General features: G+C 54.2%; 2 protein-coding genes across 4 annotated transcripts in view; both read left to right on the top strand.

Annotated features, from left to right (window-relative positions):
• Positions 1 to 6,107, top strand: part of ASCC1 (activating signal cointegrator 1 complex subunit 1) — a 96,341-nt gene extending 90,234 nt beyond the window's left edge. The window contains exon 11 of the mRNA XM_040975914.1: positions 5,855 to 6,107. The gene's annotated coding sequence lies outside the window, so the exon portion shown is untranslated. The remainder of the gene's footprint in view (positions 1 to 5,854) is intronic.
• On the top strand, positions 6,009 to 24,794 carry SPOCK2 (SPARC (osteonectin), cwcv and kazal like domains proteoglycan 2). Of its 3 annotated transcripts, none has more exons than XM_040975907.1 (11): positions 6,009 to 6,206; positions 15,782 to 15,790; positions 16,106 to 16,151; positions 16,351 to 16,465; positions 17,642 to 17,756; positions 18,336 to 18,450; positions 18,732 to 18,851; positions 19,194 to 19,412; positions 20,443 to 20,505; positions 21,726 to 21,863; positions 21,955 to 24,794. In XM_040975907.1, exons 1-11 carry the CDS (start codon positions 6,015 to 6,017, stop codon positions 22,098 to 22,100), a joined length of 1,278 nt encoding a protein of 425 aa, XP_040831841.1. In that variant the 5' UTR covers positions 6,009 to 6,014; the 3' UTR covers positions 22,101 to 24,794. The 3 variants fall into 3 exon arrangements, with proteins under 3 accessions (XP_040831841.1, XP_040831843.1, XP_040831842.1); XM_040975909.1 differs by having other exon boundaries at positions 6,009 to 6,212; XM_040975908.1 differs by lacking the exon at positions 15,782 to 15,790.
• The last annotated feature ends 1,344 nt before the right edge of the window (positions 24,795 to 26,138 follow it).

Raw genomic sequence — 26,138 nt, 5'->3', positions numbered from 1 at the left:
ACCCTGCACCCGTGTGGGAGACCCGGAAGAAGTTCCTGGCTCCTGGCTTTGGATTGGCATAGCATCAGCCGTTGCGCTCACTTGGGGAGTGAATGATCGGACGGAAGATCTTCCTCTCTGTCTCTCCTCCTCTCTGTATATCTGACTTTCCAATGAAAATAAATAAATCTTTAAAAAAAAAACAAAAAATAAATATTTTTTTAAAGTTTATTCTCATTTTATCTGAAAGAAACAGAGATTTAAAGGGAGAGAGACAGAGATCTTTGTCTACTGATTCACTTCCTAGATGCCTATATCTACAGCACTGACCAAACCAAAGCCAGGAGCCTGGAACTCATTCCAGGTCTCCCATGTGCATGACTCCCCAAAAGTTGTCAGGAAGCTGGATCAGAAAACAGAGTAGCCAGGACTCAAACCAGACGTGCCAGTATGGGAAGTGGTACGTGAAGCTGCATGTTAGCCACTGTGCCAAATGCCCACCCCAGAAGCAGTCTTTCACTCACTCTCTCTCTCAAGTGTTTGATGTAATTTTGTAGAGGCTAGGTGACATGGCATCATCACTCTGTGATAATAGTATATGTGCTTGTGTATTTTTGACTTCTGGAACTTTGTAAGTAGGTGATTTGGGGCATATGGATGTTTGTTTTCAGAGATAAATCAGTTCGCTCTCAGTGCTTATTCTGTACCCTTACCAGCTGTTTTAATTTGTACCTACTGTTTTTGGAATTGAACAGTGTCCCTTCCACCCTTCAAGTTCCTGTGTTGAAGCTGACCCCACTGGCTCAGAGATGTGGCTAGATTTGAAGGAGGGGCCTCTAAAGAGGGGATCCCATTAAAGTGGGCTGTTAGGGTGGGCTCTAATCTATTAACAACTGAAGCCCCTGTGAGAGGAAGTTGACACACAATGATACAGGACTGGGGTTCACAAAGAGGAGAGACCATATGAAAACAGCACCAAGGTGGCCTTCTGAGAGCCAAGGTGAGAAGACTCCAGAAAAACCAACCATGCCAACAGTTTGATCTTGGACTTGCAGCCTGTGGAGTATGGAAACAAATTCCCTTGTTGAAACCAGGCAGGCTGCAGTACTGTGTTACAGTGGCCCAGGCAGGCCAATGGCGTCTTGGTCTAGGCAAGAGCTGCCGTGAACACCCGCCTGAGCTCAACATGAAAAGAAACATGCACAGTGTGGAACAGAAGTACACGTTTGCCGATGTGGAGGGAGAGAGAAATCCACTTTTTACAATTACTAGTATGATATGGGTACATTATTAAACTTAAAGATAATCTTATAAGATTCTTTAGTAACATGCAAAAAAATACCTATCCCTATCTAATTCACATAAACAAACGTTTCTTGGGGTTTGTAGTTCTTGCTGGTGCTAAGGGCTCCAGAGGCTAGGCAGTTTAACTGCTGCACTGTCTTCCTTCCACGCAGGACTGTGTTGCATATGATCTACCATCATGAGTTTCACCTACCCTGCAGCAGGGGACGCACCATTCTGAGTGTCAGTAGAGAGTGACATGGCTGTTGTGAATGTCTGCAGCAACAGGCCAGTCTAGGTATCGATTAACAGGCACATTTGTGGGCTACATGTGATGTTTTGAAGCACGTATACATTGTACAAAGTTCAATGGGTAAATGTATCATTCAAACATTTAACAGTTCTTTATGGTAAAGACATTCAAAAATCCTATTTATTTATTTGTTGTAAGAGAGACGATACAGTGCATGAGACAGAGACAGATCTTCCATTTGCTATTTCACTCCCCAAATGGCTGAGGCCAGGAGCCTGGAACATCGTTGGGTGTCAGGGATCTAGGCACTCAAGACATCTGCTCTCACAGGTGTGTTAGTTGGAGCTGGGTCAGAAGTGGAGCAGCTGGGACTCATCCGGATCTGAAATATGGGATGTCATTATTATAAGTGGTAATTTAACATGCTATATGCCACCACAATACCAGCCCTGCTGTTATACTTTTAACTTCTGTAGATATCTCCACCCTTTTTTTATTTTAAGATTTATTTATTTTCATTGAAAAGGCAGACTGGTTCACTCCTCAGATGGCCACAACAGCCAGAGCTGAGCCTATCCAAAGTCAGGATTTTTTTAAGATCCTTTAAAAAAAGAAGACTCCATATGAATCAAGTCCTACAGTCCTGTCTTTCTGTGTTTAACTTGTCTCACTTAACAGATTTCCAGTTGTATCCATGTTGTCAAAAGTTCATCCTGAGTAGTAGTCCATTGTATCTGTAATTGCCACTTTTTTGTTGCTGTCAGATTGTCTATTATCAAAAAAGCGAAGGAAAGGGGCCCCCTGTGGTGGTGTAGCAATGTAATACTCCACCCGTGGCCTGTGATTTCAGCATCCCGAGTGGACACTAGCTCAAGTCTAGCTGCTTCACTTCCAATCCATCTCTCTGTTGATGGCTTGGGACAGCAGCGGATGATGGCAGAAGCCCCTGCACTGATGTGGGAGACCCAGAATAAGCTCTTGGCCTCTGACTTTGGACTGATCCAAATTGGGCTATTGCAGCCATTTTGGGAGTGAACCAGCAGGTGAAAGGTCTCTGTCTCTCCCTCTCTTTGTGTAACTCTGACTTTCAAGCAAAATGAATAAATCTTTTTTAAAAAGACAAAAGATAAGTTTTGGTGAGAATGTAGAGGAAAGAGAACTCTTGCATACTATTGCCAGGAATACAGATTAAGGCTACCATTGTAGAAAATGGTATGGAAGATCCTCAAAAAACAAAGTAGAACTACAGAGGGCAATTGTACTCCGGGTTATATATTCAAGGAGGTGAAATCTGCCTGTCAAAGAGACTGTTGATTACAGTGCTATTCATAAAAATCAAGACACAGAGCCACCTGCAGTGTCCATCGCTTGATGGATGGATATAGGTACATTTTTTTTTAAAGATTTATTTTATTTTTATTGGAAAGGCGGATATACAGAGAGGAGAGACAGAGAGGAAGATCTTCCGTCCGATGATTCACTCCCCAAGTGAGCGCAACAGCCAGTTCTGCGCCGATCAGAAGCCGGGAGCCTCTTCTGGGTATGCCACATGGGTGCAGGGTCCCAAAGCCTTGGGCCGTCCTCAACTGCTTTCCCAGGCCACGAGCTGGACGGGAAGTGGGGCTGCTGGGATTAGAACTGGCACCCATATGGGACCCCAGCACGTGCAAGGTGAGGACCTTAACCACTGCACCACCGCGCCTGGCCCATAGGTACATTTTATAATGGAACTCATTGGTTCCCTGCTAAGGGACTCCTGAGCTGGGTTCTAGGTGTGGCTGCTGGGAACAGTTCCCCAGTGAGCACCTTTAAGTGCTAGGCTTGAGGGGTCATCCAGAGACACCACGACATGATTTCCAAGAGATTAACTAAATGTAAGTTTCCCATTAGAGAACTAAGGTTCCCCTTCTCCATTCTGTATTACTAAATCTTTTTTTTAAAGATTTATTTATTTTTATTGAAAAGTCATATACACTGAGGAGGAGAGAGTCCTTTTCTTTGTCTTTATAAACTGTAATTGTCCATTTTCAGCATTTGTAGGTCTACCATCTAGAAATTTGGCTTCTGCCCTGTCAGTCCCCTCCCTGTAGGCTTAGCAGGCCATGCCTGTTGTTCCTGTGCTCTCCACACTGGGTTAGTATTGCTGGAGTCCACTGATGCTCACAGGACCAGTCCAGCTTGCAGCACAGTTGTCGCCTTATGGATGGCCTTTTGTTTCCCTTTAAATTTTACTTACTAATTTAAGATTTATTTATTTTTATTGGAAAGTAATATTCGTAGAGATAAGGAGAGACAGAAACAAAGATCCTGTATCCGCTGGTTCACTGCCTCAGCGGTCACAACGATCCAAAGCCAGGAGCCTCCTCCCGGTCTCCCACGCGGGTGCAGGGACCCAAGGCTTTGGGCTGTCCTCAACAACTTTCCCAGGCCACAGGCAGGGAGCTGGATGGGAAGTGAAGCAGCAGGAACACAAACCAGCACCCGTATGACATTTGAGATCCAGGCACATGCAAGGCAAAGACTCCAGCTACTAGGCTACTGCGCCAGGCCCACTTACTGATTTTTGAAAGTCAGAATGGCACAGAGCTCTTCTGTCTGCTGGTTCATTATCCAGATGCCTGTAACATTGGGGCCAATCAAGGCTTGAAGTCAGGAGTGAGAAACTCTAGCCAGGTGTTCCATGTGGGTGACTGTGACCCAAGTGCTGGGCCACACAGTGTATGCAATAGTCAAAAACCCGATGGGAAGCCAAGGGAGGGACATGCTGTTAGGCACTCCAAGATGGGACATGGATGCCACAATACCCATTCCTGTTGATAGATGTCTTATCAAGAAAGAAAAAAAGTATCCACTATGCCCAAGCACTTAGTTTGTGATTCTGCTTGAGTTTCACAGCAATCTTAGCAGATCACTAGAAAGTAGGTTAACCTTGCCCAAGCACCCAGCCAGGAAGTGGTTGTTCCATTTCCCCCAGCTCTGCTCCTCCACTGTCCACTGCCACCGTGCAGCCTGGGAAGATGGTTTGCTGTGAGATGAAGATGTCCAAGGCCAGGCCTCACTGCAGCACCACCAAGGAATCCAACTGCAGAGCAAACCAGAAAACACGCGAAGGGAGCTTTTGTTTTCTGCTTCCCACCCTTCTCCCCCCCCCCCCCCCAAGCCTTTGAGGCATTAGGAGTTCCCAGGCAGGGCAGGCACTGTGAGCCTCGTAACCTGTGGGTTGTTTTCTTTCCTACCGATTAAGATCTTGTTTCTCATTGCCTTTGATTCTTTTAAGATCACAGCAGCCAAGTTTTTTTTTTTTTTAAATAAAAATACAATCTAGGGCTTGGGTCCCAAAATTTGCCTGTTTTGTCCTGCAGGGGAATCTGTTAGCTCTTGGGTTTGTAAGGTACACTCACTCCATTTCTGCAGGGATCCTGGGACTGTGCCCAGCTTGCAACCTTCCCAGCTGGAAGGCCAACCCATTTCCACAGGGTCACTGTTGTCACAAAAAACTAAACATCCTCAAACAAAAGCAGCCTCGCCCCCCCCCACACACACACATACCTTTGTCTTCTCAGCAGGGGTAGGGTGGGAGTGAGGATGGGGGTGGGGCTGTGTGGGGGAGGGGAGAAGGAAGCTCCTGAATATCCACCTGAAGTCAAACACTGGCAGAAGGGCCTTTTCCAGATGGGTGGCCTCAAGGCAACTGAAATGCTCAAACACTGGCCCTTTGCGGTGGCCCTAGCAGGAGCGAACAAGGGGTGACAGTACCCCAACAGCTGCAGGGGAGCAGGCCGCCTCCTCTAAGCCATTCTCCGTGCCCAGGAAAGAGCACGCAGTGGAGTGAGCAACACCGACTTTTGTTTCTCAGGGAAGCCACCAATACAGAGCCTTGAGTGCGAGGAGCCAGCTGTCAGGGCTGCGACGCAGGCCCCTCGGGGTAGCAGGCGGTGGGGAGAAAATGAGTGTCCACGGCCTGGCTGGTGTCCGTATTTTGCTGTCTTCTCCCCAGTCTCATTTATCTCCCGGGGTAGGGGTGAGGGTGGGGTGTGTGACCCACACCACAGGAGCCCGGTAGAATTCCGTTGCCTGGGTGCTCGATGCGCTGCGGCTGGCGTTTGGCGTTCGTCGTTCAGATCCAGCGCTTTGAAATCTGCCCCCTCTTTTTTTTTTTTTTTTCCCCTAAGCCAGGTATGATGATGTCAAACGTGATGCTGATGCTACAGTTACAGACTCAGCCCCTGCTGGCGCAGCCTCTCCGATTCCTCCTCCCTCCCTCCCTCCCTCCCTCCCTCCCTCCCTCCCTCCGCGCCCAGAGCTGGGCGCTCTCAGACAAGTGCATCTCCTAACCAGGTCACATTTCAGCCGCGACCCACTCCCCGCCCGTTGCCGGAGTCAGACCGCGGAAGGAGCAGAGGGTGGCAGTGTCTGCCTCGCTGGCAGCTGGGCAACGAGCAGGGAAGCCATTGAAACACCGCAGGACACCAGACTGCCTGCGGATCGGACCCAGACCATGATGCGTGCCCCAGGCTGTGGGCGGCTGGCGCTGCCGCTGCTGCTTCTCGCTGCGGCCGCCCTGGCCGAAGGCGACACCAAAGGGCTCAAGGAGGGCGAGACCCCTGGCAATTTCATGGAGGACGAGCAATGGCTGTCGTCCATCTCGCAGTACAGCGGCAAGATCAAGCACTGGAACCGCTTCCGAGACGTGAGTGCGCAGGGTGGCGGTGGGCCAGGGGGTCTGGAGCAGGAGCTTCGCGCGGGGACCTCCCGCTTGTCGCAATCAGACACCCTGCAGCCAGGCACCCGCTCCCCGTATATCCTGGAAGTCAGAACCACCCTCAAACCCCACTGTGGGGTCTCACATCCGCTCTGGACCAGGAGATGCCCCGGAGGCGCGCGCTTGTCTCCAAGATGGGGCACTAAGAGAGGGAGGGTGAATGTAGTCCCCACTGCAACTGGGCCGGGACTCCCAGCTCTTGGAAAGCCACTCCTGGACCTGCCCCCAGCGGGTGGCTGCCGCAGGCTGCACATACCCGGCACTGCAGAAGGGGCAGGGCTGGGTGGGGCCGTCGGGAAGGAGCCCAAGAGGCGCGGGTGCCCCGGGTTCCCACCGTGGGCTTTGGGAGCTGGGAGCCTTGCTCAAGCTTTTGGTTGAGGGGCCTGGTGACCCTCAGAGGAAGAGATGACAAAAGGCGAGACTGCCCAGGAGGGTTGGGGAAACCCTCTGGGGGCCACCAGAACCAGGGCCCGGTCCCCGTGCACAGAGGTGCGTCCCCATAACCCAGCAGGCTCCTAATCGGAAGAAGAGGCTGTGGCCCTACAGGCTTGGGCAGCTGAGAAGACTGCCCAGAAGTGGATGCCCACTCGAATCCTGGCTTCACCTTGGAGCGAACTTTGCAGGGTGGGGGCGGGGAAGTGGCTGCAGGCAAACCGGCGTCACATCGCTGTTTACGGGCACCTGTAGCATGGAGGGAGGGCAGACTGCCGGCTGGCTCCCAGGGGGGCTGGGGCAGGGTATGGCTGGACCCCCACACCAGGGTGGGGACGCCATGCAGGAGGGCCAGGGCGTTGCCAGAGTGCCCTGAACTCGGACCTCCTGCCTCTTGGGCGACCTCTGTTCTCAACTTCCCCTCTGCAGCAGCCCCCAGTCCCATCCACCTTGCAACTTCTCTCATTTTTCCTTGATACTGCGTGTTTCTCTCTCTCTCTCTCTCTCTCTCTCTCTCTCTCTCTCGCTCGCTCTTCACCCCCCTCATCCCCCCCTCTGGCTGTCAGCCAAAAGGAGGGAGGAGGAGATACCACTGGCTCTCTGTGTTAGGGCGGAGACAAGTCCCCATGTCGCTCCCCCAAAGTCAGGCTGGCAGATTGTAGCTCAGCAGGGTCCAAGGACAGAGGGCCCTGGGTTAGAGAGGCAGGTGGTCTCCTTCCTGGGGTCACATGGAGCTGCTCTAGCCCTGGCATTCAGCAAGGCCTTGCAGAGGCACCTGCAGGTCTAGCCCGGTATTAGCTGCAGTCTCCTGCCGCTGCCTGGGCAGCCGCTGGGCCTCAACAGCAAGGGGGAGGCAGCAGGCTGCCATGTGTCACTAGTCCAGGCCTCCCTCTGACTCGCTGGCTTTCTGATCTGCTGAAGTAGGACCAGTGAAGGTCAGAGGGAACAGCAAATCTTAAAAACAAAAAGAGTCCTCTGTCCTCCTCCTCCTCCTAGCAGCAGACTCCAGAGGGTAAGAAGCAATGACAGGTTGATCCTGACCCAGCACAGGACTACCCAGCTGTCTCCTTGTCTCTGTACCAGCTGAAACCCCTGTCTCCCCATGCTGATGGGATGAAAATACCAGAGTTGAAATTCTGTAGGGCGACTCCACAGCTGAACTCAGAATGCTTTGGGATGGATGGATGTTGATGGTAGGGAGGGAATGCACAGGCTTTGCGGGGGCCAATTTCCTTTGACACTGCACTGAAGACAGACCTGAATGCAGGAGGACAAGGTCAAGGAGAGAAGCAGATCAGAAAGGGCTGGGCTCTAGGGCCTGGCCCTAGACTATCTGCTGGCAGGTCCTGCAGCAAAGCGAGCTGCTTGCTCAGAGCCACCGCATTGCACAATGCTAACAGTGTGTGAGTGGCGCCCCCTGGAGTTGTGCAGTACACACACTGTAGACTGGGGTGGGACAGCCTACTCCTACCTCCAGAGTCCTCGCCTCTCACCCTAAGGCCCTACTGCACTTCCTCCTGGGGCCACCAATGACACCCTTTACACACACTTCCATCAGGCCAGCTGCTTAGCAAATATGTTGCTTGGCCTCTCACAGGAGGGAGAAGAGTTTCTTGGGAACCCCTGACAAGCTGCCAGGTTGAGCCAGAACCTTGTTCCCAATCCATCATAAGATGATGCAGGCTCCCTTGACCCTGGAAAAGAGACACAAGCAGGCTGGGTGCGGAGTTCTCAGGGTGTGGGAGGGAGTGGACAAATGAGGGTGAAGGAAGTGTTGCGTTACATTGTTGGGACTGTTGGGTGAGGCTGGAGGTGTCTGAGGATGCCCAGCAGGAAGGGGCAGCGTGTTGCGCCCACATGGAATTGGTGGGAGCTGGTTAGGAGGGAGTACAGCTTGCGTTCTTGCCCTGATCCCTAGGATTACCAGCCAAGTAATCCCCCGTCTGTGAGCGTGGGGTCCTGGCATCCGGTGCCTACAACAGAGCTCAGCTCATGCTCCATTCTGGCTGCCCCCAGGAGGGGGCAACTCTAGACGTAGGAGCTGGGGAGACAGGATGGGGCCTGGATCCTTGAACTGCAGGTCTGACTACACCTTACTCCTCCGTGGCCCCCAACTCCAAATGCATTCCTTGCAGAGCTGGGTGTGGCTCTGCCACAGGTCTTGGAGCAAAGCACACAGGCCTTGCTGAGCTGGGCACTAGGAGAGGAGGCAGGGGCATGCCGCAGCATTCTTCAGGGGGCAGTTCTGAAGCGCATGGCTGGGAGGAAGCCACTGCTCGCTCGCTTTTTTCTTTCCTGGCTCTTCTCTGCTTTGCTGTTCACTTGTTTTAACTTTTCATTTTGTGTGTCCGACACAGTGCTTGCCCCAGGGTTTGTATCTGTGGAAGTGCTGATCACAGGGAGCATTTGCCAGGCCCCACCACATCCCCTTCACAGGCACCATCTCTTGGGTGGCTCCACAACCTGTTTCTTTGCAGTGTACCCATTTCATGGTCAAAGAAACCGAGGCACAGAGAAACCTTACTCAAAGGGCCATTTGCCAGTCAGTGGCAGAACTGGGATTCAAATCTGGCTTATCTGACTCATTGAGCGTGAGAAGGGAGGAGGGCCAACCTCAAGGAACAGAGTCTACCCTGGCTCACGTCCTGATGGTCTCCTGAGACACCCTGGTAGGAGCTGCACTTCTGGAAAGGGCTTCAGCTGCCTGCTTCTCACCTGCGCCCAGCCATACCCCAGGGTGCTGTAGCGTGGGAGATAGCTCGCATCTCAGTACACTAGCTTCTGAGCCCCGGATGCCTACTGGATGGCAGAGATGAATGAACACCTTGTCCAAGGGCTGAGGGTGCCCATGCAGGCAGTAGTCCCCCTCCCTACCACACCTTCCCTTACCCCCCAGCCAGAGAAAGGATCATTTGACACTGTGCCTCAGTTTCCCTGAGAAGGAAGTCCCTGTGTCTTCAGTCATTCATGGTGGGTCTGGCCCCTCCCACATGCCAGTCCAGGGATGGTATTGCCTGCTGACAACCCAGGCTTCTTGTCTTTCTTTTTCTCTTTTTTAAAGATTTGTTTATTTATTATTGGAAAGTCAGACATAAAGAGATGAGGAATTACAGAGAGGAAGATCTTTCATCTGCTGATTCACTTCTCAAGTGGCTGCAACAACTGGAGCTGTGCTGATCCAAAGCCAGGAGCCTAGAGCCTCTTTTGGGTCTCCCACGTTGGTGCGGGGTCCCAAGGCTTTGGGCCGTCCTCGACTGCTTTCCCAGGCTACAAGCAGGGAGTTGGATGGGAAGCAAAACAGCCAGGATTACAACTTGCACCCATATGGGAGTACATGCAAGGCAAGGACTTAAGCCACTAGGCTACTGCTCCAGGCCCGCTTCTTGTTTTTCTTACAAACATTGAGGACCCCAACAGCGAACAGTAACCACAAGGGACTCCCCTCACGCTCCTTCCTGGAGCAGGGTCCTATTGTCAGGGAGACCTGATCCGTGGAAATCTTATTCCCCATTCAGGAGGCTGGGATCTCCCCTGTCAGGCAGCTTTAGCAGCTTCTCTCTGTATCTCCTCGTGGCACAGATGTTGAGGCTCTGCTCTCCTGACCTCTTCTAAGCATTCGCCTCTCAAAGGTGTGCCCCTAACATACGGTTACAATGTGTGAACCTAGGACCCACACCATGCAGTTGGCTGTGCTGTCACTGCATGACCCCTCACAGGTACCACATGGGTTCCTTAGGGCTCTGATAGGGGAAAGGCGTGCCCACACCTAGACCTGCAGCATTGAGACCTCTGTTGCTAGTCTTGCCGGTTCTTCAGGTGTGCTAGCCCCTGATGCTCTGAATCTGGGTTGGTAATCGCCAGCAGCTGTAGCTCCTTGGAGGCTCAGGCAGCATTGACCAGCCAGCAGTACACCTGGCAGCTGTTGGGTGCCGCCTCCTGGCATCACACTGGGATCTCAAGGGGCCTCCTGTTGCTATTTGTAGCAGGCAGTGCTCACCTTCCTCCCTTTGCAACCCCAGGAGGACAGAGTCTGGGAAGAGACTGCCTGTGCGCCTTGTCAGCCCATCACTATGCCAGTGCACACAGTAGGTGGCCAGGATATACACGCACTCCAAGAGCTGTGACAGCCAGAAATAAGCTCACCTCTTCCCTTTCCTCTTTTCATTTCAGGCTGCTGAGGGCAAAGGGTAGTGGGGCTGGAGCTGAGCTGACTTTGAGAAACCTCCTCTTTCTGGACCCTGGCTGAGATAGAACCCTGGTACCCTAACCTCACTAACAAGGGGTGTGGGTGATGAAATGAAGAAAGACAGTTACCCAGCCTGCCAGCCTGTGCCTGGCTGCAGCTAGCCTCCCTGTCTTGAGGAGTGGGAAGCTCTGAGTCCCCCAAGCAGACAGACAGGCAGGCAGGTGAGCGGGCCACCCAGCAGACCTGTGGGCAGGTAAGTGCTCCCCGTGGTAGGCAGCAGCCTCCCCAAGGTGTGTTGGCAGGATGTCTCCCTGCCTCTCCCCTCACTATTCCCACCTGCAGAGGATGTGTAGGGTTAGAGGTGACTCAGGATCCTCTTCCAGGCTGGGAAGAGCCTCATCGCTGAGTGCTCAGTCTCCACAAGAAACAGGTCCTGGGGTTGTGGGGCTGGGTGGATGGCCAAGTAACTCAACACCCACATCCCAAATCATAATGCCTGGGTTCGATTCCTGGCTGCTGTTCTGGATTCCAGCTTTCTGCCAGTGTAGGGCCTGGGAGGCAGCAAGTAAGGGGCCCAGTGATTGGACCCTTGCTCCCAAGTGAGAGACCCAGATTCAGTTCCTGATTCCCTGCTTCAGCTGTGGCCTGACTCTGGCTGTCCTGGGCATTCAGAGAGTGCAGTGTGTGTGTGTGTGTGTTTGTGGTGGGCATTCAGAGAGTGAACCATGTTTGTGTGTGTTTGTGTGTGTCACTCAGATATCAACAGGCCAGGCCAAGGGCAGGCATTTGGGATGCCCTCTCCCCATCACCTACTGTTCCTGCACCACCCAGGCCCATGATTTTAGAGCTGCGGGCTCCCAGGTCTTCCTTAGAGATCCACATCCCATTGTTCCAGAAGGGAAGCCAAGGTCCCAAGGCAGTTCAGAACAGAGCCCCAGACACCCCTTGCACCTGGGTTCCTTTTCTCTGCTCTTTCAGACAGCTCCCTGAGGCAGCACGGTGACGCCTGGGTTAGCAGAGAAAGGAGGCTAGAGTGGAGGGACGGTCATGCCCTGGTGTAAGTGGGCATACCTGAGCTGGCCCAAGAGGCTGGCACACAGAGAGGGACAGGGAGGGAAGATAAGCACATTTCTGCCCTTCAGGGAAATTCCTCAGAGGGGAGTGAGGTAGGAGGCAGGAGTGGCTTATCTGACTAGCTGCCTGCTCTGAGAAATGGGTAGGGATCCTACAGTGGCTGTCACCTCTGCAAAATGCCCAGCTACCTTATGCCTACATGTGTTGCTGGGGTGTCATGCCTTTTGAGCAGGAACCCCAGACAGCTGTGCTTCACCCCTCCTTGTTCCATTCTGTGTCCTTTTGTGGGCCCCACTTGCCAGTTCCCCACACTCCCGGGATGGACCCCTGCCAGTTTCCCTGCCCTGAACAGGAAGAGGATGATGCTGCTCAGGGAGGCGCAGCGAGGCCTGGCTGCTTCCTGCTCCCAGCGGTTATTGATCTGCATTGTAGGAAATGCACACCTGCCAATGCAGCAGAGCTGATTGCAAGTCTTACACTGAGCTTCCAGTTCTGCTGCCTCCCTGGTGGCGCTCATCCTCTGCTGCAGGGTCGACCACCTGGATCTGAGGTCCCCTCTGGCCAGGAGGCTCACTGCATGCTGGGCTGCAACCCGGACTGCCAAGGCATTGTTTGCGTGTTTTGGAAGTACAGAACTCCAGGGGTTACAGAGGTTTCTCTTAAGTGTCAGCATGCTTGGTTCAGAGGAACACCGGGTGGGTTGCGGGGAGGGGGATTCACCCCCATTCTATATACAAGGAAATGGGATTCCACTCAGAGCGAGAGATGCTTGCTGGCAGGCAGTGGCCAGGTGGGCTGGGAGCCCTGTACCCTGATTCCAAGTGGCCGCAGGGACTACTGTCAGCCTTTCCCATTACTCTGCTGCCAAGAGGCAGGTGGAGGACTGCCCAGGGTCTTCACCTCCACAGTCAGGTCCTCCAGGGTCCCTGCTCTGTGCTCCCGTGCTGCTACTCCACCAGGGGCAGGGAAGCAGGGGGAGAGTAGGGTTAATGCCAGCTGTGAAGTGAGCGGGTGATCTGCATGCTAATTAACATGACAGGAAGTAAACAGGCTTGGAAACACCCAGCACTCACCCCCTAAGCCCTGCACATACTCCACCATCTCTCCCAAGCTTGTCGCAGCGGGCCCTGTCTCCATGGCAACCGAGCTCAGCCGCACACATCAAAGCTGGAGATGGGTTAGCGCCAAACCAGCCAAACCAGGGGCAAACCAGGGGTGTGAGAAGGTGGGGGTGGGGGACACACAGGTGTCTTCTGCCTCCATTGCCAGCCCCTCCCTTGACTGCAGGGCTTGCTGCTGGGATTGAAGCAGAACCTGTGTGCCAGAAACAGGCACCTAGAAGCCAGGGTCAGGCCTTCCAGTTCCATATCTTGCGGGTACTGTCTAGATGAGAAGTCCCGGTTAGGGGGCGTAGTTTCTGGGATCACAGATGTGGATACCATTTCTCCACTGTGCAATTGCTATGCAGTGTGGAACAAGTCACTGAACCTCTCTGAGCTCAGTTTTATCCCCCTGAGAAATGGGGATGGCAGTAGTAACATTCTCTTAGGATGCTGGGAAGAGAAGATAGGTCAGGACGGTCAGGTACTTGTATAGTGCTATAGGTAACAATAGAGCCTGTGCATGCAGAACCATATGATTGGTATGTAAGTAGGACAGAGTGAAGTTGAGTAATAAAAGATACCTGTCCAACCCCAGGCCACCCAGTTACAACTAGGTGTGGAGTGGGGTTGGTAAAGATGACAGCTGAGTTGGATTTCTGGAGCTGGCTGGCATCGTTCTCAGGTCAGCTCCCTTCCACCTACCCCCAATAGGCCAGGGTTGGGCCAGGCTAAAGCTAGGACTCAATCTAGGTTTCTCTTGTGGATGATATGGACCCAAATGCTTGAGCCATCACTGCTGAGACCCATGTTGCATCACGGCTCATGATGTGTTGAGCAGGGGACATAGGGGAGTCTATAGGACTGTGGGCCTCTTCTCTCCTCTCCTCTGGCTGGCTGCTTCCACGCTACTGGGAGCAGGATTCGGCCTGGGTACCCACTCATCACTGACTACCCCTGCCTGCCCTGGTGTGGCCCCACCTTGCTAGTACCCAGGCCAACGCCTGTGTGTAGACGGGATCCCATCCCTGCAGGCTGAACTTGAGAGAGCAGCCTTGCCTTGGCTGGGAGCTTGGGGCACAAGTGGAGCTGCCAGTGAGAAAACCCTTTTCTTCCAACTCTTGGCCACCATAACCCTTGAAATTCCCATAGGAAATGCTTATCCTTGCCCTTCAAAAACCCACTGCTGTGTCCTGATTTTCAAAGATTCTGCTGGCAGGCTGAGCATGCTTGGGTGTGAGTAGGCACCAAGGGGCCGGAGGAGCCTGGAACAGGTAGGATCTGGGGTCCAGGGTCTTGATGGCTGACAGCAGGTGACTCCTTCACCTCCTAGCCATTTCCCTTGTCCCTGTGCCAGGGAATGGTGGCAGCAGATGGAAAGAGACTGCCATCTAATGGAGGCCAGTCCCTACTTTCGTTCCAGCCCTTGTCAGCCTGGACTCAGCTCCTTGGCCACTTCAGCATCTGCTTCCCAATTGGGGCGGAATGGGCTGCTCCTGGCCAAGACCCACTCTCCCCCTGGAGCCCAGGAGAAAGGTGGGATTGGAACTGGCTTCTCTTGGCTCCAGCAAAGCAGGGACATTGGGCCTCTGGCCTTGGGAGAATCTTGCCCAGGAAGTACAGAGAGCTCAGCATGAGCCCTGTGAAATTGGCAGAAGCCCTGCCTGTCTGCTTCTGCATGCAGGTGTGTGTTGGCCAGATATGGGCAGAGCAGGTGTGAGAGGAAGAGGCCAAATGCAGAAGGCAGAAGAAGAAAGATTAGGAGACATTTCTCAAAGCAAGACAGAGCCAGTGCCAGCCAGGCCATCATGGGTCCTGCTCTGCTGGTCCCTGTCCACCGTCTCCTTCCCAGCCCATCTCATGCTGGAGAGAGGCAGGAAGGCCCTGCCTGAGGGAGATCCCCGCCCCCAGAGTGTGAAAATGGAGGCTGCTCACAGACGTGGGCTTTTCACTTCAATTCTGGACAGAAACCATCTGGCACTGGCTGAGCTGCCTTGAAGGTCCCCTCTTCCTAGTGTTTCCATGCACGTGTGTGCACATGCATATGACCGAGCGCACATACATATGCACACGTTCCCACATGTGTTATACAGTACATGCCATGAGCATGCTTGGCTGCATGCACCTGTGCCTGCACCAGTGCACATAAGCACATGCTCAGCTACACACCCTTATATGGCGCCTTCAACTGCCCAGCTTGGTGCCCCATCTGGTCCCTGCCTGTTTTGGTTCTTGCTGGCTTCCAGGGAAGGCTCAGAGCCCTGGGCCTCCAAAGTGCTGTGGGAGGTGTCTCCTTGTGTCCCTGGCTGCCAAGGTTCTCACTTAGCTGCTGGGGACAGCTAAGTGGTGCTGTCATCAACTCCTTCATATCTCTGATCCTGGGATGGGGTGGGGACTCAGGAGAAGGAGGCAGCTGTGGGGGGCTTCTCATGGCCAGAGCTCAATGCAGGGCACCTTCCTGCTGGCCTGGTGGAGCTTCTGCCAGTAGCACCTGGGAGGTTGTGGACTAGACCAGAAGAGAGGGTGTGCAATGGGCCTCCCAGAGTCCTCCGTTGCCTCTCGAAGGTGAGGACAGAAGCACTGGGCCCCTGGAGTCCCCAAGGATCAGAGGAAGGGGCAGCCCAGGTTCTACACAGCTCATGCTGAAATCCCCATCTTTCTTTCTTTCTCCCCTGCTCCATCTTCCTTGGCTGCCATTTACCGATCTGCAGGAGGTGGAGGTGAGTACTGCCCCCTAGCACAGAGCAACCCCAGTTTTCCTCCTGATCCGCCACACTTTCTCCCTTTCCTTCCCAGGGTGGCATGGGGGGAACAAGAACTTCCTAGAGAGGCCAGAAAGGGATCTGCACATGGGTTTCAGGGGACAGAAGTGTGGGCAAAGTAGCTGGTAGGGCCCAGGTGTCCAGGGGCCATGCTGGGCAGGCTGGGAGCCAGGCTGGAAGCAGTAGTCCAGATCTTCCCTCTCCTTGGCACTGTAATTGCACTGGGTCCTAGGATGTGATGTTCCTCTTCCTGCCATCTTTGTCCTGCTCTAGGATGACTACATCAAGAGCTGGGAGGACAATCAGCAAGGAGATGAAGGTAAGGTGCCCCTTCCAGGTGGGAAAGGTGACTGACGCCCTAGAAGGCAAGTCCTGGCTTCAGGCCACCACAGGGACTTCTGAGCTCTGTGTCAGGGGCTGCTACAGGGAGGGGCCTCCCAGCTCATGGAGGCAGGGCTGGGAGAATTCCTGGGTGTCCCCAGGGGTCCCGTGGGTACCCTGACCCTGTGTCCCTGCAGCCCTGGACACCACCAAGGATCCCTGCCAGAAGGTGAAGTGCAGCCGCCACAAGGTGTGCATCGCCCAGGGCTACCAGCGGGCCATGTGCATCAGCCGCAAGAAACTGGAGCACAGGTAAAGGGTGGAGGATTCTGGGATGGGCTGGGGTGGGGGCTTGCACAAAGAGTGAGGGCTCAGCTGATTCCTCAGGTTTTGTAAGTTGTTGTTGCCATATAGATCAGCCTAAAATTGTGGCTTCATACAATACATATGTATTCAGTGATTTCTGAGGTGCAGGTAGCCCAAGTGGTTGTACTAGGAGCTGTCATGGGGTCACCATTGAGATGCTGGCTGGGGTTGGAGGACCCCTTCCAGGCTTGTGGCTGTGGGCCAGAGTCCTCAGCTTCTAGACCTGTGAAATGTCTTCCTGGGGACTCTGAGCATCCTAACATGGCTACCGGGTATCCTCAGAGCAAATCAGAAGTCAGACTATATGGCAATGAGACCAGACTTGGTGGGGGAACCCAGGGAAAGGCACAGCTCCCTCCTGGACCCTGGTGTCCCTGTCTCTAAGACAAACAAGTAGGTAGTATCCCTGCTCTGGGGTTCCGTGTGTTTAGGACAGGCAGCTGGCAAGCCAAATCCATGGTGATGGTCTCTGAGGGAACATTTGAAGGGCTGAATTCCAGCCCAAAGACAAGACCTGGCTCCAAGGTTCCTCCTGCCAGGGAAAAAGTCCTGTGTCCCCTGAACCATAGAAGATGAGATTCCAGCTGCACCTTTAAGTGTCTGTAGGAGTCAAGCCTAGCCCTTTGCAGGCACATGAGAACACAGGGCAGACCAGGACCATCACAAATTCCATTTTTCTAAAAAATACCAGGAGCTCAGGTTTTCATGTGTATTCTCCCATTCTATAAATGGTAAATAAATCATTCTTTCTGGAAAAAGAACAACCTCAGTGGCCTGGCAGGTTGAGTCTGTGGGCTAGCTGAGGCCTGCAGGCAAGCCCTCTACAGCCTCTGCTTGATCTGCTCACTTCAATGTGATTCCCCTGTCGCTGTTGTAATCAGTCTGGGTGATGCATCTTGGAGGCCCTACTGGAAAGGGGGAAACTGGGAGTCTGTGCCTTGCCCCGGATGGTTCCACCCTCAGGAGCTGGAGGAGGGGCTAGCCAGGGGTGATGTGGGAGTGTGGGTGGGCAGAACAGGGCAGGGTGGCAGTTGACCTGCAGAGATGGCTGGGCCAGGTCTCCTGAACGTTCCCTTCCCCATCGCTCTTGTTCTCGCCTCCCTTACCACCACTGCCATGTAGGATCAAACAGCCCACTCTGAAACTGCATGGGAACAAAGACTCCATCTGCAAGCCCTGCCACATGGCCCAGCTCGCTTCGGTCTGTGGCTCTGATGGCCATACCTACAGCTCTGTGGTGAGTAGCCCAGGCTCCAGGTGGAGTAGTAATGGGGCATGCCTGAAGCTGCAGGGGCTGTAGGTACCTCCCTAGGAGTCCCTGGTGCCATGTGAAGGCCACAGGAGTCAAGATGTCCCATGCCTCCTGAGATTCAGGCAGATATGGTTGGGGGGTGGTTGGAAAGGGCATGGACAGGTGACCGCAAGCCAGAATAAGCAAAGGAAGGACTTGGTGCAGTGTTACCCAGATGTCAGGGCAAAGAAAAGGCCCTTTTCACACAGAAACAGCAGCACCCCGGCAGCACTCATGGTGTCCCAGGTCCAAGGGAACCCCCCACCCCCCGATCACAGGGAAACACCATGGGAAGGAGAGGCAAGTATTTAGAGAGAGCAGGCTGGTGGGAGGTGGCTTAGTAGGAGCCTTTGAGAGCCAAATTGCTCCCTGTCACCCTCTCCCTGGGCATGCTGGCCTTTCTTTCCACTGGTCCAAGGACAAGGGACCCTGCCAGGCTGTCCTTGGGTGAAGCAGATGTGGCTGCCACAGTAGGCTGGAGGCTGCTCCCAGTCCCCAGCCTCCAGCCACACCTGTCTCGTGCAGTGTAAGCTGGAGCAGCAGGCATGCCTGAGCAGCAAGCAGCTGACAGTGAGATGCGAGGGTCCCTGTCCCTGCCCCACAGAGCAAGCCACCACCTCCACCACTGATGGCAAGCCAGGTAAGAAGCCTGGGACTTGTGGGCTCGGGGTTTATGTCTCTTCCCTGGGTGTGTGGGAGGTCTGGCAGAGGAAGAGGAGATTAACACAAAGGAGGGTAGCAGGAATGGAGGAAGAGTTGGCTAGGAAGCCCTGAATTCTAGCTTCCCTTCTCCTCTCGCACCTGTGACTGCTGCCCCGCCTCCTGGCTGGTGGGGCAGGATCCCACAGACATAGAGGGCAAGCTCGCTGCCACCCCACATCCCACCTCTTCCTTTTCTTCTCTCTGTCCCACCACATGCAGAGACCTGCACGGGACAGGACCTGGCTGACCTGGGGGACCGGCTGCGGGACTGGTTCCAGCTCCTTCATGAGAACTCCAAGCAGAATGGCTCAGCCAGCAGCGCAGCAAGCCCTGCGGCCGGTAGGGGGATCCCAAGGGGACGATACATGCACACATAGTGCCAGCTGGCCCTGGTCCCTCCTATCACACTCTGGACCCTGCAGTCTGAGACCCCAAAAGAACCCTAACCCCAGAAGAAGGAGGGGCCAGAATGAACCTGAACGTAGATGCAGCTGCTGATGGGCAGCACTCATCACATGGGCAGAGGGACCGAGAGCTGGAGTAAGAAGCCAGGGGAGGGAGGCAGGATTCTCGCTTTCCAACCAAAACCATGTCTTAGAGAGGCAAGGGCTGGCGCAGAGGCAGAAGGGTGGAGAGGAAGAGAGACAGACGGATGGAGCATGCCTCATCTTGGTCTTCTAGGACTGGACAAGAGCCTGGGGGCCAGCTGCAAGGACTCTATTGGCTGGATGTTCTCCAAGCTGGACACGAGCACTGACCTCTTCCTGGATCAGACAGAGCTGGCTGCCATCAACCTGGACAAGTACGAGATCTGCATCCGCCCCTTCTTCAACTCCTGCGACACCTATAAGGATGGCCGGGTCTCCACCGCGGAATGGTGTTTCTGCTTCTGGAGGGAGAGTGAGTATGGCCCCTGCATGGTGAACCTGGACTTCTAGCTCCCCACCCTGCTTTCTGTTATACCCCTTCCCCAGGCTAGTTGCAAGGTGCCGCCTGATGATGTGGGCCCCAAAGTAAATGCATACTCAGAGGCCTTCTCTAAGATGCAGTGTGGACATGACCACATGGGGGGATTCCTGGGGCCCTTGGGGAGAGCCTGGGCAGGGCTGAGCATGTCTACCTGCTTTGGCCCAGGGTAAGTCTTGGTGCTGTGACACATTTGTTTGCTGTCTACACCACAACCAGAGCTGGGCATGTGCTTAGGGACCACCTAGGCCACGTGGTGAAGTCATCAGAGGGGAAGCAGAGGCTCCCATGTTGTACCTTGCTGGTTGGCTGCCTCCTGCAGCTGAATGAGGTGGCTTGGTATCCACTGCCAGGGGCCTAGGCTGCAGCTACAAGGGTTCCACCATAGCCTACTTTAGGACCCCTGGCAAGTGAGCCAAGCTTTCCCAGTTCTGTTTCTTCCTCCAGATCATTGTGAGGACAAACTGAGAAATCTAAGTACAGAGAACAGGGTAGTTCACACACTTCCCTTCTGGCCAGTTTTCATGTTCCTGTCTGCCTGACCCTCCTACCCTCTGCCTTGTTCCAGTCTCTTGGGGTTCCCTGTACCCACTCTGCCTTCCTGGGTGGGAAGCTATGAACCCTCCCTGTGGAATGCGCAGGCAGGCCTCCAGCTCAGGGGGCCAAGGTCACAGACATGTTAGAGGTTGCTGCCTGCTGCTTCAGGCCTAGGGATCTCTGTCGCACCCTAGCTGCATGCTTGTCCTGGGGTCTGTTCCTCAGGAGTGTGTGTTCATCTCGCCTCCTTGCTTGAATCCTGTTTACCTACTCCAGGGTGCCCCAGGCTTCCCCAGGGAGACTGCAGCTCAAGCTACTGGGAGGGAGGGCCTATCCCCGCTTGGAGACACATACTTTTCATGGGGCCCCTGCTGTGCATCCCAGGAGCATTCGGCCCAACTCTGTCACAGCTCCCTCTCTCCTGCAGAGCCCCCCTGCCTGGCTGAGCTGGAGCGCATCCAGATTCAGGAGGCTGCCAAGAGGAAGCCAGGTGAAGGGTCGGGCTGGGCATGCAGGGGGTGGCGTGCGGCACAGGTGGCCCAGGAGTACAGGAGAGGAGACCCTATCTCATGTGTGTCCTCATCATGGGGCAGGCCCTTCCCATCAGTCACTCAATAAATGTGTCCTGAGCACTGATTCCACCCACTCTGTGCCAGTGTTGGAGCTGGGGGTATGGGAGGACCTTAGAACCTTCCATCCAATGAGGGCCCTCTGTGACAGGTGTGCAGTCATACACTCAACACACTCTAGTGCCAGTCCTGCAGAGACAGCAGCCGTTGTCCCAACCAAGCCAGACCCAGTGGGCAAGACAAACCTGGGCTCTGGCCTCCTTGTAAAGTCGCAGCACCAGCTGGCTGAGGACATGCACCACATGTGCACACACACTTACATGCATCTTCCACATATGCACACACTCATCCATACACACATGTACATACTCATGCATACATGCACCCACAGATGCACACAAACATGGATGCACCCAAAGATGAAGCTGCTGTTGCTGGCTCCACACATCTTGCTGAGGGCTGATACCAGGGGATGTGAGCTGATCCAAGGGTCAGGAGGTCTCTTTGAGCAGTGGCCTTTGAGGGGAGACCTGAGGGATGAGAAGGAACCAGCCAGGGGTGACATCAAGGGTACGGCAAAGCCTGAGGTTCCTGGGGCACAGAAGAGAAGGTGCCGTGTGGTTTGAGTGGGATGATTGTGGGAACAAAGGCTGGGAGGCAGGTCCCACGAGCCTTACAGTCCCCCTGGGAACAGCTTAGTGTCTCAGCAAATAGAAGAGATGGATACATTATAGTGCCACCTGACAAGCACTACTGTGCCATGTTGCCTGTGGCCACATGTGCCAGCTGTGCCTGGAAGCAGGGCTCCACCCTCCTGGCACCTGGCACCAGGATGTTCAGGAGCAGCAGCCCAGGGACCCAAGAGTCAGTGCCAAGTTCCATAGGCAGGTCATATAGCAGAGGGGCCGAAGGGAGAAAACGGGGCTTGCCCAGTGCAATGGAGAACATCAGGCTTGGCAAGAGTGGGCTAACTGTGCCTGAGCCCTTAGGCCATGAGCAGGAGCATCACAGGGGACTGAGCATCTGGGCTGATAGCAAAATTGGTGCCAGGGCTGCCTGGGCCTCTGCTCTTTCTCAGGGCTCCAGGGCTGCCTCTCTGAACAGCCCCAAGCCTCACTCTGCTTGGCTTGTCCCTCTCCAGGCATCTTCATCCCAAGCTGTGATGAGGATGGCTACTACCGGAAAATGCAGTGTGACCAGAGTAGCGGTGACTGCTGGTGCGTGGACCAGCTGGGCCTGGAGCTGACTGGCACCCGCACACATGGGAGCCCTGACTGTGGTAAGGGCTGGATTCCAGGTTGGGCGTGCCCCTGGGGATGAGGGGTGGCTCCTCGGTACCCTTGCTCACCAATGGTTTGTTCCCTGTGCAGATGACCTCGTGGGTTTCTCAGGGGACTTTGGGAGCGGTGTTGGCTGGGAAGATGAGGAGGAGAAGGAGACGGAGGAAGCCGGCGAGGAGACTGAGGAGGAGGAGGGCGAGGCGGGCGAGGCGGATGATGGAGGCTACATCTGGTAGATGCCCTCAGGCGCCGTGGCAGGGGTGCCCATGGCTGGGGAAGCGGGGGCCAGCAGAGGCCTGGATGGAAGCAGGCAGCTTAGTGAATGGATCCGGAAATAGTTGGCAGGACCCTGTCTCCAACAGGGAGGGCTGGAAGTGCAGGTGCATGGCACGTGTGTGGGCATGTACAGCTGGAGTGAGAGAGAGAGAGAGAGTGTGTGTGTGTGTGTGTGTGTGTGCACATGTGTGGCATGCGCTGACAACCATGTCCCTGATCTACACTGCTCCTGGCGAGATGAGTCACCCAGAAGCCCCTTCGGTTCCTTATAGCTCACTCTCTTCCATCTGTCCCACATTCACACACCTACACTCCCTGCCCAGTCAACACTGGTGACCCTACTGTCCCCTGCTGCCTCCCAGCCCTGCCCCAACTCCTGTGGGTTTACACCCTGGCTCTTCCCAGCCCTGCCCACCCATCCCTTCCACTGTGGCCACTGTATGCCTGTCCCCTCTGCAGAAGGCAGGGCTGGCAGGGAACCTTCCCATAGCATCAGGCTGCTTTGGGGTGAGCCCCCCACCAACCTCAGTTGAGATGAGGGACACTGGCCAGCAAGCCTCATGCATTACTGAATCCCCAAGTACAAGGAAGGCTCTCCCACTTTATGTCTGAGGGCCAGGGCTTCCAGGAAGGAGCAGGGCAGGCGTTTTTGCTGTGATGGGGCTGATGCAAGTGAGGACCAGTGCCTGTGCAGCATGTGCAGCTCCAAGGCAAGGAGTTTTAGAAATGTTGGTGGGGCAGCCTCAGAGCCCAGCCATGGGAGAGCCCAGCTCAGGCCCCTTCTGTATGTCTTGAAGGGCTGTGGTCTGATACTTTGCTGGAGACCTGGAGCAGGCGGGAGTGAGGGATAGAGCATTTGGGGGGTATGTGTGGGTAGAGGATGGGGAACACGCCTGGAGGCTGGGCCCTGAGGCCAGGCAGGAGAAGTCACATCCTGCTTCTAGATGCCTTTGGCTTGCTTTGTGGTCATACTTTTCCTGATTCTGCCCTCCCAAGAGATGCAGACTCCTAACATCCAAGTTCAAGAATCCCTTCCCCAGACTCTGGTCTCTGCCTCCCATCAGTGTGTGCAGCATGTGTGTTTGTATGCATGTGTGTGCATGTGTGTGTGTATGGCCTGGGCCCCTGTGTGGGTGAATGCTGGGCCTGGGGTCTGTGATGGGTCCTCGGGGTAGGTGGCAGCTCCCTAGCCCAGAAGCTTCCGATGGACATCCTGGAAGAGCCTTGCCCTGTCCTGGCCCCTGTCCTGGCCCTGGGAGCATCAGCTTCCTTGTGCCCTGCTTAGTGCTTCTTCATCCCGCAGCACAGTCCTGACCTTGGGGGCCACACTGCTCCGGCTCCCCCAGCTCCCTCTTTCCTTCCTCCCTGTTACAACCAGCCCCACCTTCGCACCGGCTGCCTCCAAGTAGTGCTCCTTGGAGCTTGCTGCGCGTACTAGGATCTTATCCTGTCTGTTCCTCTATCCCAACCCCACTTCTGATGATCTGTCCTGGGAGGAGGCAGGGGAGTGGAAGGGTACAGCTGGGAAAGATGCCAAGGTCCTTAGGGTGGGGAGGGCTGCAGTAGAGCAAGGGGTTCCCTTATCCCTAGGGACTGAGCTCTGACTGTCTTGGTCTTCTGGTTGTGCACGTTTATCTGACCTTGTACATATGTTTTAGGAAGAAAGTAAAAGCCGTAAACTAGTCCATGGATAGGGCTGCAAGGGTCCAGCCTCATCCGGCTTCTGAGATTAGGGCCCCACCACCATCCGAGGGCAGACACAATAGGGCTGCCAGCTGCAGCAGCAAGGTTGCAGTTTGGGCTTCCCTCAGCCCCTAGGATTCATGCCCTTACTCTTGCTGGGTAGCTCCCAGCCCTCTCCCTGGATGTTCCCTTCTGTCCCCACTCCCCAGGCTGAGAAAGGCAGTGGGTTAGGGCTCACTGGGAAAGAACAGCGACTGGGGCAACTGGCTGGGCCTTGGCCTGGTAGTGCAGAGGGCCGTGAGAGAAGCCGAGGACAGGACTTGGGTGTCTAGGATGGAGTCGGCTGGTACTGCAGAAAGCAAATGTGCCTTGAAAGACCATGCAGAGGGCCCCGAGGGTGGCCAGGGAAGGAGCCAGGCTGAGAGCAAATCCTCCCCCACAACACTTCCCACCTCCAGTGGGAACAACCGCCACCCAGCCATCCACCTGAGAAGCCTGCGTCTTGGGGGAGGCCCATACCTTGGGGGAGGCCCATGGCCCACGACGGAGAGGAGACACTTGTCCCAAGGGAGGAGCCCTGTGCACTTCGCACTGTCCACATCCGCCCGCCCGTGTCATGTGCAATAACCGAGCTTAGAATAACGAGTTGTGTTCATGTGCTTGGGTTCCTGTCCGTAGAGTTCAGTGCCGAAGTCGTCTCAGTAACTTTAGATGTCTGTGCAGAAAAAAAAAAAAGTGTTAGAAACTGCGTGTGTGCATCTGTGGGCACAAGTGAGCGTAATGTGGGCTGCCCTGCCCCTCCTTGCCCTCTGCCCGCCCAGCTCGCCCCGATCCCTGGCGGGGACCTCTGCCTCTGTCGTTGTTATCTGCCTATTGCGCTGCCTAAGGTAACAGGTACACCCCACACATGCATACAGGAGATCAAATGCTATTTTTCAGAAAATGGAAAATAAAAACTTTATAAACACTGCCTCCTGGCTGCACTATGCTGATTTCCTCCCCACATGTCAGTGTCCACGGGAACTTTCTGAGGATGACCCTGTCCCATCCTACCTCTTCCCAAAACCCAATTCATGCAATGAAGAGAGACAGGAATAAAACATTTTTCAAGTAAGATTCATTTATTTGAAAGACAGAGTTACAAAATGAGAGACAGAGATCTTCCATGTACTGGCTCACTCCCCAGATGGCTGCAACAGCCTGGGCTAGGCTGGACCAAAGCCAGGAACCAGGTTCTCTGTCTAGGTCTCCCTCATGAGTGACAGGGACCGAGCACTTGAGCCGTCATGTGCTGCCTTTTGTTGAAAGCTGGCTAAGAAGCAGAGGTGACGCAGACGTCTCAAGCATCTTAACCTGCTGTGTCCCAACACCTCCCTCAGTTCTGAAATATATGACCAGTCTGCCAAGAGAATAAACAGGTATCTTCTTAATTCTTTGGTCATCAGAACCAAGAGCAGTTCTGTGACGTTACTGCTCATAAGGGTGTACATGAGATTTTAACATTTATCTGCAGTGAAATAATATTTTTTTCCATTTTTCCTTTATTTTTGACAATCTTTACATAGTTAATTATGGCACAAAGGTTCAAAGGCTACAGGAAAGTGGGTAAAACTATTATTTCCACATTGTTTTTTTCCTGTATCTGGGATAAAGGGGGAGATAAAGGGAGAAGCCCCACCCAGTCTCCCACCCATCCCAGGTCCCTGATATGGGGCATGCCCCAAGGGTCTTGCTCAAGTGGTTTTGATAGTTCAACAGTTATGAATTGCTGCCAATTTCACCATTCCAAGTACGAAGAGGTCGCTGTAGAATTCACTGATTGACATAGTCCACCTTAGAGTCTCCATTTGCCCAGTTTTTGCAGTGAAATAATCTTACTTTTGATTCCATCTGCACAAACTTTGTGGCATTCCTTGGTGGGAGGTAGGGGACTTGCACATCCCCTCACTTGATGTGTCTCCTGTGTCACTGTTCCTTCTGCAGTGTGGATGTGAGGCCAGAGCCTACCTGCGCCAGCCCTGGAGTAGCTGCTGTGACCTTGGCAGGTGGCTGAGAGATGGGGAAAACACAGGGGCATTGTCCCCCAGACAGCTGGGTTTAGCATGCTGTACAAGTCTCACACATCCTGCATGGTAGCTCACAGCTTGGCAGGCTTCACCCTTCTGGCCAGCCATGTTCTTGGCAATGGGGGGTTGCTGCGGGGCCACAGGACTGGTTTCCTACCTTATCTGTGTCTTTCTACCTCCTTCAAGGTCAAACTCCAGGTTGAGGATTTTTGTTGAAAGTAGATGTGAGGAAAGATGTTGTTTGCAGAG

The sequence above is a fragment of the Ochotona curzoniae genome, unplaced genomic scaffold (assembly GCF_017591425.1).
Source record: "Ochotona curzoniae isolate NIBS_2020 unplaced genomic scaffold, NIBS_Ocur_1.0 contig_2692, whole genome shotgun sequence".
Lineage (NCBI taxonomy): Eukaryota > Metazoa > Chordata > Mammalia > Lagomorpha > Ochotonidae > Ochotona > Ochotona curzoniae.
This window is presented reverse-complemented; position numbering and strand designations above follow the sequence as displayed.

Bases quoted from the DNA above. Each gene is read 5' to 3' on its own strand.
- SPOCK2 (XM_040975909.1), top strand. From the start codon at position 6,015: ATGATGCGTGCCCCAGGCTGTGGGCGGCTGGCGCTGCCGCTGCTGCTT. The intron at 18,852-19,193 runs GTAGGGGGATCC...TTGGTCTTCTAG, and splicing joins CGCAGCAAGCCCTGCGGCCG to GACTGGACAAGAGCCTGGGG. The intron at 20,506-21,725 runs GTGAAGGGTCGG...GTCCCTCTCCAG, and splicing joins GGCTGCCAAGAGGAAGCCAG to GCATCTTCATCCCAAGCTGT.